General features: G+C 30.7%; 1 protein-coding gene across 2 annotated transcripts in view; it reads left to right on the top strand.

Moving 5' to 3' along the window:
• LOC143247845 (ubiquinone biosynthesis protein COQ4 homolog, mitochondrial-like) overlaps window positions 1-13371 on the top strand; it is a 205633-nt gene that overhangs the window by 1755 nt on the left and 190507 nt on the right. For both annotated transcript variants that reach the window (XM_076496386.1, XM_076496387.1), the window contains exons 3-4: window positions 931-1027; window positions 4326-4428. In XM_076496386.1, coding sequence (XP_076352501.1) covers window positions 931-1027; window positions 4326-4428 — 200 coding nt within the window. The remainder of the gene's footprint in view (window positions 1-930; window positions 1028-4325; window positions 4429-13371) is intronic.

The raw sequence follows: 13371 nt of genomic DNA, 5'->3' as shown, positions 1-13371 counted from the left end.
GGTAGTGACTCTTATCTTAGATATAATATTAATTGGTTTTATGGAACATAGGCAGAGAATATTAGTGACTTTTATCTTAGATATAATATTAATTGGTTTTATGGAACACAGGCAGAGAATAGTAGTGACTCCTATCTTAGATATAATATTAGTTGGTTTTATGGAACACAGGCAGAGAATATTAGTGACTTTTATCTTAGATATAATATTAATTGGTTTTATGGAACACAGACAGAGAATGGTAGTGATTTATCTTAGATAGAATATTAATTGGTTTTATGGAACACAGACAGAGAATGGTAGTGATTTATCTTAGATAGAATATTAATTGGTTTTATGGAACACAGGCAGAGAATAGTAGTGACTCTTATCTTAGATATAATATTAATTGGTTTTATGGAACACAGGCAGAGAATAGTAGTGACTTTTATCTTAGATATAATATTAATTGGTTTTATGGAACACAGGCAGAGAATGGTAGTGACTCTTATCTTAGATATAATATTTATTGGTTTTATGGAACACAGGCAGAGAATAGTAGTGACTCCTATCTTAGATATAATATTAATTGGTTTTATGGAACACAGGCAGAGAATATTAGTGACTTTTATCTTAGATATAATATTAATTGGTTTTATGGAACACAGGGAGAGAATGGTAGTGACTCTTATCTTAGATATAATATTAATTGGTTTTATGGAACACAGGCAGAGAATGGTAGTGACTCTTATCTTAGATATAATATTTATTGGTTTTATGGAACACAGGCAGGGAATGGTAGTGATTCTTATCTTAGATATAATATTTATTGGTTTTATGGAACACAGGCAGGGAATGGTAGTGATTCTTATCTTAGATATAATATTTATTGGTTTTTTTTGTAGTTTCTAAATTACTGGAATTTTGTTACCTTTACTGTATGAAAAGTAGACATGGTGGCAGTTATGGGAGAAACAACAGGTATAGTGGCTCTACCTCGAATAAAGCAGAAGATGGAAGCTAACTCTGAAGGACAAGATATTCTCAGGTATGTTAGTATATTACTGTATATGGTGTATGGAAAGTATAGTATATTACTGTATATGGCGTATAGAAAGTATAGTATATTACCATATATGGTATACAGCAAGGTTAATGTATTACTGTGTATGGTGTACAGGAAGGTTAGTGTATTACTGTGTATGGTGTACAGGAAGGTTAGTGTATTACTGTGTATGGTATACAGGAAGGTTAGTGTATTACCTGTATGGTGTACAGGAAGGTTAGTGTATTACTGTGTATGGTATACAGGAAGGTTAGTGTATTACCTGTATGGTGTACAGGAAGGTTAGTGTATTACTATGTATGGTATACAGGAAGTTTAGTGTATTACTGTGTATGGTATACAGGAAGGTTAGTGTATTACTGTGTATGGTATACAGGAAGGTTAGTGTATTACTGTGTATGGTATACAGGAAGGTTAGTGTATTACTGTGTATGGTGTACAGGAAGGTTAGTGTATTACCTGTATGGTGTACAGAAAGATTAGTGTATTACCTGTATGGTATACAGAAAGATTAGTGTATTACCTGTATGGTATACAGAAAGATTAGTGTATTACCAGTATGGTATACAGGAAGATTAGTGTATTAATGTGTATGGTGTACAGGAAGGTTAGTGTATTACTGTGTATGGTGTACAGGAAGGTTAGTGTTTTACCTGTATGGTGTACAGGAAGGTTAGTGTTTTACCTGTATGGTGTACAGGAAGGTTAGTGTATTACTCTGTATGGTGTACAGGAAGGTTAGTGTATTACTCTGTATGGTGTACAGGAAGGTTAGTGTATTACTCTGTATGGTGTACAGGAAGGTTAGTGTATTACTCTGTATGGTGTACAGGAAGGTTAGTGTTTTACTGTGTATGGTGTACAGGAAGGTTAGTGTATCACTCGTGTATGGCGTACAGGAAGGTTAGTGTATTACCTGTATGGTGTACAGGAAGGTTAGTGTATTACTGTGTATGGTGTACAGGAAGGTTAGTGTATTACTATGTATGGTATACAGGAAGGTTAGTGTATTACTGTGTATGGTGTACAGGAAGGTTAGTGTATTACTGTGTATGGTGTACAGGAAGGTTAGTGTATTACCGTGTATGGTGTACAGGAAGGTTAGTGTATTACCGTGTATGGTGTACAGGAAGGTTAGTGTATTACCGTGTATGGCATACAGGAAGGTTAGTGTATTACCGTGTATGGCATACAGGAAGGTTAGTGTATTACCGTGTATGGCATACAGGAAGGTTAGTGTATTACCGTGTATGGTATACAGGAAGGTTACTATATTACTGTATATGGTCAGTGATGTTGAGAAAACCCACTTGCAGAGAAAAATATGTATGTAAAAAGGGCTCTTTTGGGTTGAGAAAATATTTTACGTAGAGGAGCGGACAACATTTCGACCTTCTTTGGCTATCGTCAGGTTCACAAAGTGAACTGTATATAGTGTACAGGAAGATTAGTATATTGCCATATATGGTGTACAGGAAGGTCAGTATGTTGCCATATATGGTGTACAGGAAGGTTGGTATGTTGCCATATATGGTGTACAGGAAGGTCAGTATGTTGCCATATATGGTGTACAGGAAGGTCAGTATGTTGCCATATATGGTGTACAGGAAGGTTGGTATGTTGCCATATATGGTGTACAGGAAGGTCAGTATGTTGCCATATATGGTGTACAGGAAGGTTGGTATGTTGCCATATATGGTGTACAGGAAGGTCAGTATGTTGCCATATATGGTGTACAGGAAGGTCAGTATGTTGCCATATATGGTGTACAGGAAGGTTGGTATGTTGCCATATATGCGTGTACAGGAAGGTCAGTATATCACCATATATGGCGTACAGGAAGGTTGGTATATCGCCATATATGGCGCAACAGGAAGGTTGGTATATTGCCATATATGGCGCAACAGGAAGGTTGGTATGTTGCCATATATGGCGTACAGGAAGGTTGGTATGTCACCATATATGGCGTACAGGAAGGTTGGTATGTTGCCATATATGGTGTACAGGAAGGTTGGTATGTTGCCATATATGGCGCAACAGGAATATCGGTATGTTCATTATATATGGTGTACAGGAAGGTCGGTATGTTGCTATATATGGTGTACAGGAAGGTTGGTATGTTGCCATATATGGTGTACAGGAAGGTTGGTATGTTGCCATATATGGTGTACAGGAAGGTTGGTATGTTGCCATACATGGTGTACAAGAAGAGTACTATATTACTGTATATGTTGTACAGGAAGAGTACTATATTATTGTATATGGTGTACAGGAACAGTACTATATTACTGTATATGGTGTACAGGAACAGTACTATATTACTGTATATGGTGTACAGGAACAGTACTATATTACTGTATATGGTGTACAGGAACAGTACTATATTACTGTATATGGTGTACAGGAACAGCACTATATTACTGTATATGGTGTACACAGAACAGCACCATATTACTGTATATGGTGTACAGGAACAGCACTATATTACTGTATATGGTGTACAGGAACAGCACCATATTACTATATGGTGTACAGGAACAGCACCATATTACTGTATATGGTGTACAGGAACAGCACCATATCACTGTATATACAGGAACAGCACCATATCATACTGTATATGGTGTACAGGAACAGTACTATATTACTGTATATGGTGTACAGGAACAGTACTATATTACTGTATATGGTGTACAGGAACAGTGTTATATTACTGTATATGGTGTACAGGAAGAGTGCTATATTACTGTATATGGTGTACAGGAAGAGTGCTATATTACTGTATATGGTGTACAGGAAGAGTGCTATATTACTGTATATGGTGTACAGGAAGAGTGCTATATTACTGTATATGGTGTACAGGAAGAGTACTATATTACTGTATATGGTGTACAGGAAGAGTACTATATTACTGTATATGTTGTACAGGAACAGTACTATATTACTGTATATGTTGTACAGGAACAGTACTATATTACTATGTCTTGTTGATAGGAAAGGTTATATGACTAAAACCTTTTTATATTAAGATAGTTTTATTATTAATATAAAGTAATAGTAAATAGTCCCATATTAACAAATAATGTTTATATATTAGAACTGTCCCACCCTTAATATAATCAAGTTTACACTGAAGTTTGATTTATGTATTTGAAACATTTACTGTAGTCATTCCTAAAACAAACATTTTTATGTAAGTTAATAATAGAATGTAAACCAAAGTGTAATGTTAAAAATAAATGTCAACTATACTCTGGACACATGTTTTGCATGTTTACAGAGAGAGACCACGGATCAACAGCAAAACAGTCAACATCGAGAATCTGAAGACGTTTCCACAGGAAACTCTTGGTTATGCTTATTATAGGTTTTTGACAGAAAATGTAAGTGTTTATCTATTATTGCCACACTGTTTCAAGTCTTGGTATCTAACCCAGTAAAGGTTGACTCTCTGTATTATAATTATAAAAATAATACAAAATTCTACTAACTTAATTATGTATTTATTGAAACTGTATAATCAAGTTCAGTGGACAGACGTGTCTTAGTGTGAAGGGTCGGTGGAATTGTCTTTCATTGTTGAAGAATCCATACAGAAGGAAAGTTGAGAATCTCTAGATTTAACCTGTGTGAATATATTCATCTCTATGTACTTTTCCTCAGGTTTAGATTGGCTTTGGTTAAACCATAAATAAACTCTGTTAAAGGCTTTAGATCAAACTTTGCTTGGTGATCTCAGAATGAGTGACATTAACTTTAGATCAAACTTTGCTTGGTGATCTCACAATGAGTGTCATTAATTTTTATTATATTTCATTGAATATACAAGTATATCTTTTTCCAATTGTTTATAAATATATAGAAGATACTAACATTTCTTATTGTTCCTGTGACTTAGCTTTGTGTAACCATACCAGTTAGTTAGTTAACATCATTGTGTGTTGTAATACTCTATATCAAATCTACAGTTAGTTAACATCATTGTGTGTTGTAATACTGTATATCAAATCTACAGTTAGTTAACATCATTGTGTGTTGTAATACTGTATATCAAATCTACAGTTAGTTAACATCATTGTGTGTTGTAATACTGTATATCAAATCTACAGTTAGTTAACATCATTGTGTGTTGTAATACTGTATATCAAATCTACAGTTAGTTAACATCATTGTGTGTTGTAATACTGTATATCAAATCTACAGTTAGTTAACATCATTGTGTGTTGTAATACTGTATATTAAATCTACAGTTAGTTAACATTATTGTGTGTTGTAATACTCTACATCAAATCTAGAGTTAGTTAACATCATTGTGTGTTGTAATACTGTATATCAAATCTACAGTTAGTTAACATCATTGTGTGTTGTAATACTGTATATCAAATCTACAGTTAGTTAACATCATTGTGTGTTGTAATACTGTATATCAAATCTACAGTTAGTTAACATCATTGTGTGTTGTAATACTGTATATCAAATCTACAGTTAGTTAACATCATTGTGTGTTGTAATACTGTATATCAAATCTACAGTTAGTTAACATCATTGTGTGTTGTAATACTGTATATCAAATCTACAGTTAGTTAACATCATTGTGTGTTGTAATACTGTATATCAAATCTACAGTTAGTTAACATCATTGTGTGTTGTAATACTGTATATCAAATCTACAGTTAGTTAACATCATTGTGTGTTGTAATACTGTATATCAAATCTACAGTTAGTTAACATCATTGTGTGTTGTAATACTGTATATCAAATCTACAGTTAGTTAACATCATTGTGTGTTGTAATACTGTATATCAAATCTACAGTTAGTTAACATCATTGTGTGTTGTAATACTGTATATCAAATCTACAGTTAGTTAACATCATTGTGTGTTGTAATACTGTATATCAAATCTACAGTTAGTTAACATCATTGTGTGTTGTAATACTGTATATCAAATCTACAGTTAGTTAACATCATTGTGTGTTGTAATACTGTATATCAAATCTACAGTTAGTTAACATCATTGTGTGTTGTAATACTGTATATCAAATCTACAGTTAGTTAACATCATTGTGTGTTGTAATACTGTATATCAAATCTACAGTTAGTTAACATCATTGTGTGTTGTAATACTGTATATCAAATATACAGTTAGTTAACATCATTGTGTGTTGTAATACTCTATATCAAATCCACAGTTAGTTAACATCATTGTGTGTTGTAATACTGTATATCAAATCTACAGTTAGTTAACATCATTGTGTGTTGTAATACTCTATATCAAATCTACAGTTAGTTAACATCGTTGTGTGTTCTAATACTCTATATCAAATCCACAGTTAGTTAACATCCTTGTGTGTTGTAATACTCTACATCAAATCTAGAGTTAGTTAACATCATTGTGTGTTGTAATACTGTATATCAAATCTACAGTTAGTTAACATCATTGTGTGTTGTAATACTCTATATCAAATCTACAGTTAGTTAACATCATTGTGTGTTGTAATACTGTATATCAAATCTACAGTTAGTTAACATCATTGTGTGTTGTAATACTGTATATCAAATCTACAGTTAGTTAACATCATTGTGTGTTGTAATATTGTATATCAAATCTACAGTTAGTTAACATCATTGTGTGTTGTAATACTCTATATCAAATCTACAGTTAGTTAACATCATTGTGTGTTGTAATACTGTATAATAAATCTACAGTTAGTTAACATCATTGTGTGTTGTAATACTCTATATCAAATCTACAGTTAGTTAACATCATTGTGTGTTGTAATACTGTATATCAAATATACAGTTAGTTAACATCATTGTGTGTTGTAATACTGTATATTAAATCTACAGTTAGTTAACATCATTGTGTGTTGTAATACTGTATATCAAATCTACAGTTAGTTAACATCATTGTGTGTTGTAATACTCTATATCAAATCTACAGTTAGTTAACATCATTGTGTGTTGTAATACTCTATATCAAATCTACAGTTAGTTAACATCATTGTGTGTTGTAATACTCTATATCAAATCTACAGTTAATTTACATCATTGTGTGTTGTAATACTCTATATCAAATCTACAGTTAGTTAACATCATTGTGTGTTGTAATACTGTATATCAAATCTACAGTTAGTTAACATCATTGTGTGTTGTAATACTGTATATCAAATCTACAGTTAGTTAACATCATTGTGTGTTGTAATACTGTATATCAAATCTACAGTTAGTTAACATCATTGTGTGTTGTAATACTGTATATCAAATCTACAGTTAGTTAACATCATTGTGTGTTGTAATACTGTATATCAAATCTACAGTTAGTTAACATCATTGTGTGTTGTAATACTGTATATCAAATCTACAGTTAGTTAACATCATTGTGTGTTGTAATACTCTATATCAAATCTACAGTTAGTTAACATCATTGTGTGTTGTAATACTGTATATCAAATCTACAGTTAGTTAACATCATTGTGTGTTGTAATACTGTATATCAAATATACAGTTAGTTAACATCATTGTGTACAGTTGTAATACTGTATATCAAATCTACAGTTAGTTAACATCATTGTGTGTTGTAATACTGTATATCAAATCTACAGTTAGTTAACATCATTGTGTGTTGTAATACTGTATATCAAATCTACAGTTAGTTAACATCATTGTGTGTTGTAATACTGTATATCAAATCTACAGTTAGTTAACATCATTGTGTGTTGTAATACTGTATATCAAATCTACAGTTAGTTAACATCATTGTGTGTTGTAATACTGTATATCAAATCTACAGTTAGTTAACATCATTGTGTGTTGTAATACTGTATATCAAATCTACAGTTAGTTAACATCATTGTGTGTTGTAATACTCTATATCAAATCTACAGTTAGTTAACATCATTGTGTGTTGTAATACTGTATATCAAATCTACAGTTAGTTAACATCATTGTGTGTTGTAATACTGTATATCAAATCTACAGTTAGTTAACATCATTGTGTGTTGTAATACTGTATATCAAATCTACAGTTAGTTAACATCATTGTGTGTTGTAATACTCTATATCAAATCTACAGTTAGTTAACATCATTGTGTGTTGTAATACTCTATATCAAATCTACAGTTAGTTAACATCATTGTGTGTTGTAATACTCTATATCAAATCTACAGTTAGTTAACATCATTGTGTGTTGTAATACTCTATATCAAATCTACAGTTAGTTAACATCATTGTGTGTTGTAATACTCTATATCAAATCTACAGTTAGTTAACATCATTGTGTGTTGTAATACTGTATATCAAATCTACAGTTAGTTAACATCATTGTGTGTTGTAATACTGTATATCAAATCTACAGTTAGTTAACATCATTGTGTGTTGTAATACTGTATATCAAATCTACAGTTAGTTAACATCATTGTGTGTTGTAATACTGTATATCAAATCTACAGTTAGTTAACATCATTGTGTGTTGTAATACTGTATATCAAATCTACAGTTAGTTAACATCATTGTGTGTTGTAATACTGTATATCAAATCTACAGTTAGTTAACATCATTGTGTGTTGTAATACTGTATATCAAATCTACAGTTAGTTAACATCATTGTGTGTTGTAATACTGTATATCAAATCTACAGTTAGTTAACATCATTTTGTGTTGTAACACTGTATATCAAATCTACAGTTAGTTAACATCATTGTGTGTTGTAATACTGTATATCAAATCTACAGTTAGTTAACATCATTTTGTGTTGTAACACTGTATATCAAATCTACAGTTAGTTAACATCATTGTGTGTTGTAATACTGTATATTAAATCTACAGTTAGTTAACATTATAGTGTGTTGTAATACTCTACATCAAATCTACAGTTAGTTAACATCATTGTGTGTTGCAATACTCTATATCAAATCCACAGTTAGTTAACATCATTGTGTGTTGTAATACTGTATATCAAATCTACAGTTAGTTAACATCATTGTGTGTTGTAATACTCTATATCAAATCTACAGTTAGTTAACATCATTGTGTGTTGTAATACTGTATATCAAATCCACAGTTAGTTAACATCATTGTGTGTTGTAATACTGTATATCAAATCTACAGTTAGTTAACATCATTGTGTGTTGTAATACTGTATATCAAATCTACAGTTAGTTAACATCATTGTGTGTTGTAATACTGTATATCAAATCTACAGTTAGTTAACATCATTGTGTGTTGTAATACTGTATATCAAATCTACAGTTAGTTAACATCATTGTGTGTTGTAATACTCTATATCAAATCCACAGTTAGTTAACATCATTGTGTGTTGTAATACTGTATATCAAATCTACAGTTAGTTAACATCATTGTGTGTTGTAATACTCTGTATTAAATCCACAGTTAGTTAACATCATTGTGTGTTGTAATACTGTATATCAAATCTACAGTTAGTTAACATCATTGTGTGTTGTAATACTCTACATCAAATCTACAGTTAGTTAACATCATTGTGTGTTGTAATACTGTATATCAAATCTACAGTTAGTTAACATCATTGTGTGTTGTAATACTCTATATCAAATCTACAGTTAGTTAACATCATTGTGTGTTGTAATACTGTATATCAAATCTACAGTTAGTTAACATCATTGTGTGTTGTAATACTGTATATCAAATCTACAGTTAGTTAACATCATTGTGTGTTGTAATACTCTATATCAAATCTACAGTTAGTTAACATCATTGTGTGTTGTAATACTCTATATCAAATCTACAGTTAGTTAACATCATTGTGTGTTGTAATACTCTATCAAATCTACAGTTAGTTAACATCATTGTGTGTTGTAATACTGTATATCAAATCTACAGTTAACATCATTGTGTGTTGTAATACTGTATATCAAATCTACAGTTAGTTAACATCATTGTGTGTTGTAAAACTGTATATCAAATCTACAGTTAGTTAACATCATTGTGTGTTGTAATACTGTATATCAAATCTACAGTTAGTTAACATCGTGTGTTGTAATACTGTATATCAAATCTACAGTTAGTTAACATCATTGTGTGTTGTAATACTGTATATCAAATCTACAGTTAGTTAACATCATTGTGTGTTGTAATACTGTATATCAAATCTACAGTTAGTTAACATCATTGTGTGTTGTAATACTGTATATCAAATCTACAGTTAGTTAACATCATTGTGTGTTGTAATACTGTATATCAAATCTACAGTTAGTTAACATCATTGTGTGTTGTAATACTCTATATCAAATCCACAGTTAGTTAACATCATTGTGTGTTGTAATACTGTATATCAAATCTACAGTTATTTAACATCATTGTGTGTTGTAATACTCTACATCAAATCTAGAGTTAGTTAACATCATTGTGTGTTGTAATACTGTATATCAAATCTACAGTTAGTTAACATCATTGTGTTTTGTAATAGTCTATATCAAATCTACAGTTAACATCATTGTGTGTTGTAATACTCTATATCAAATCTACAGTTAGTTAACATCATTGTGTGTTGTAATACTCTATATCAAATCTACAGTTAGTTAACATCATTGTGTGTTGTAATACTGTATATCAAATCTACAGTTAGTTAACATCATTGTGTGTTGTAATACTCTATATCAAATCTACAGTTAGTTAACATCGTTGTGTGTTGTAATACTGTATATCAAATCTACAGTTAGTTAACATCATTGTGTGTTGTAATACTGTATATCAAATCTACAGTTAGTTAACATCATTGTGTGTTGTAATACTCTATATCAAATCCACAGTTAGTTAACATCATTGTGTGTTGTAATACTGTATATCAAATCTACAGTTAGTTAACATCATTGTGTGTTGTAATACTCTGTATTAAATCCACAGTTAGTTAACATCATTGTGTGTTGTAATACTGTATATCAAATCTACAGTTAGTTAACATCATTGTGTGTTGTAATACTCTACATCAAATCTAGAGTTAGTTAACATCATTGTGTGTTGTAATACTGTATATCAAATCTACAGTTAGTTAACATCATTGTGTGTTGTAATACTCTACATCAAATCTAGAGTTAGTTAACATCATTGTGTGTTGTAATACTGTATATCAAATCTACAGTTAGTTAACATCATTGTGTGTTGTAATACTGTATATCAAATCTACAGTTAGTTAACATCATTGTGTGTTGTAATACTCTATATCAAATCTACAGTTAGTTAACATCATTGTGTGTTGTAATACTCTATATCAAATCTACAGTTAGTTAACATCATTGTGTGTTGTAATACTCTATCAAATCTACAGTTAGTTAACATCATTGTGTGTTGTAATACTGTATATCAAATCTACAGTTAACATCATTGTGTGTTGTAATACTGTATATCAAATCTACAGTTAGTTAACATCATTGTGTGTTGTAAAACTGTATATCAAATCTACAGTTAGTTAACATCATTGTGTGTTGTAATACTGTATATCAAATCTACAGTTAGTTAACATCGTGTGTTGTAATACTGTATATCAAATCTACAGTTAGTTAACATCATTGTGTGTTGTAATACTGTATATCAAATCTACAGTTAGTTAACATCAATGTGTGTTGTAATACTGTATATCAAATCTACAGTTAGTTAACATCATTGTGTGTTGTAATACTGTATATCAAATCTACAGTTAGTTAACATCATTGTGTGTTGTAATACTGTATATCAAATCTACAGTTAGTTAACATCATTGTGTGTTGTAATACTCTATATCAAATCCACAGTTAGTTAACATCATTGTGTGTTGTAATACTGTATATCAAATCTACAGTTATTTAACATCATTGTGTGTTGTAATACTCTACATCAAATCTAGAGTTAGTTAACATCATTGTGTGTTGTAATACTGTATATCAAATCTACAGTTAGTTAACATCATTGTGTTTTGTAATAGTCTATATCAAATCTACAGTTAACATCATTGTGTGTTGTAATACTCTATATCAAATCTACAGTTAGTTAACATCATTGTGTGTTGTAATACTCTATATCAAATCTACAGTTAGTTAACATCGTTGTGTGTTGTAATACTGTATATCAAATCTACAGTTAGTTAACATCATTGTGTGTTGTAATACTCTATATCAAATCTACAGTTAGTTAACATCGTTGTGTGTTGTAATACTGTATATCAAATCTACAGTTAGTTAACATCATTGTGTGTTGTAATACTGTATATCAAATCTACAGTTAGTTAACATCATTGTGTGTTGTAATACTGTATATCAAATCTACAGTTAGTTAACATCATTGTGTGTTGTAATACTCTATATCAAATTTACAGTTAGTTAACATTATTGTGTGTTGTAATACTCTATATCAAATCTACAGTTAGTTAACATCGTTGTGTGTTGTAATACTCTATATCAAATCTACAGTTAGTTAACATCGTTGTGTGTTGTAATACTGTATATCAAATCTACAGTTAGTTAACATCATTGTGTGTTGTAATACTGTATATCAAATCTACAGTTAGTTAACATCATTGTGTGTTGTAATACTGTATATCAAATCTAAAGTTAGTTAACATTGTTTTATTATACTCAACAGTTTGTTAACGTAATTGTGTTATACTGTACATCAGAGTTACGGGTATTTAGTTATTGTCACAGTTTTTAGTTTTAAAAGTATATGAATCAGATAAAATACAAAAAGTGATACATAATTAAGACTATGCAAGTAACATTAGGTAGTAATGTGGATTGTGTCAACCAGGGTACAAGGTATACACAATCATGAGTACATCTATATAAGGAATCCACCTTCAGGTGAGAATGCTAATGTATACACAATCATGAGTGCATATAGATAAGGAATCCACCTTCAGGTGAGAATGCTAATGTATACACAATCATGAGTGCATATAGATAAGGAATCCACCTTCAGGTGAGAATGCTAATATATACACAATCATGAGTACATATAGATAAGGAATCCACCTTCAGGTGAGAATGCTAATGTAAAAATGTTTATAATTTTGTTTCTCATTTATATGAATTTTTCTGATTGTTCTGAAATATACAGCACTGTGTACAAGTGTTAGGATGAAATATACAGCACTGTGTTCAAGTGTTAGGATGAAATATACAGCACTGTGTACAAGTGTTAGGATGAAATATACAGCACTGTGTACAAGTGTTAGGATGAAATATACAGCACCGTGTACAAGTGTTAGGATGAAATATACAGCACTGTGTACAAGTGTTAGGATGAAATATACAGCACTGTGTACAAGTGTTAGGATGAAATATACAGCACTGTGTACAAGTGTTAGGATGAAATATAC

Source organism: Tachypleus tridentatus, chromosome 3 (genome assembly GCF_004210375.1).
Source record: "Tachypleus tridentatus isolate NWPU-2018 chromosome 3, ASM421037v1, whole genome shotgun sequence".
Classification (NCBI taxonomy): domain Eukaryota; kingdom Metazoa; phylum Arthropoda; class Merostomata; order Xiphosura; family Limulidae; genus Tachypleus; species Tachypleus tridentatus.
This window is presented reverse-complemented; position numbering and strand designations above follow the sequence as displayed.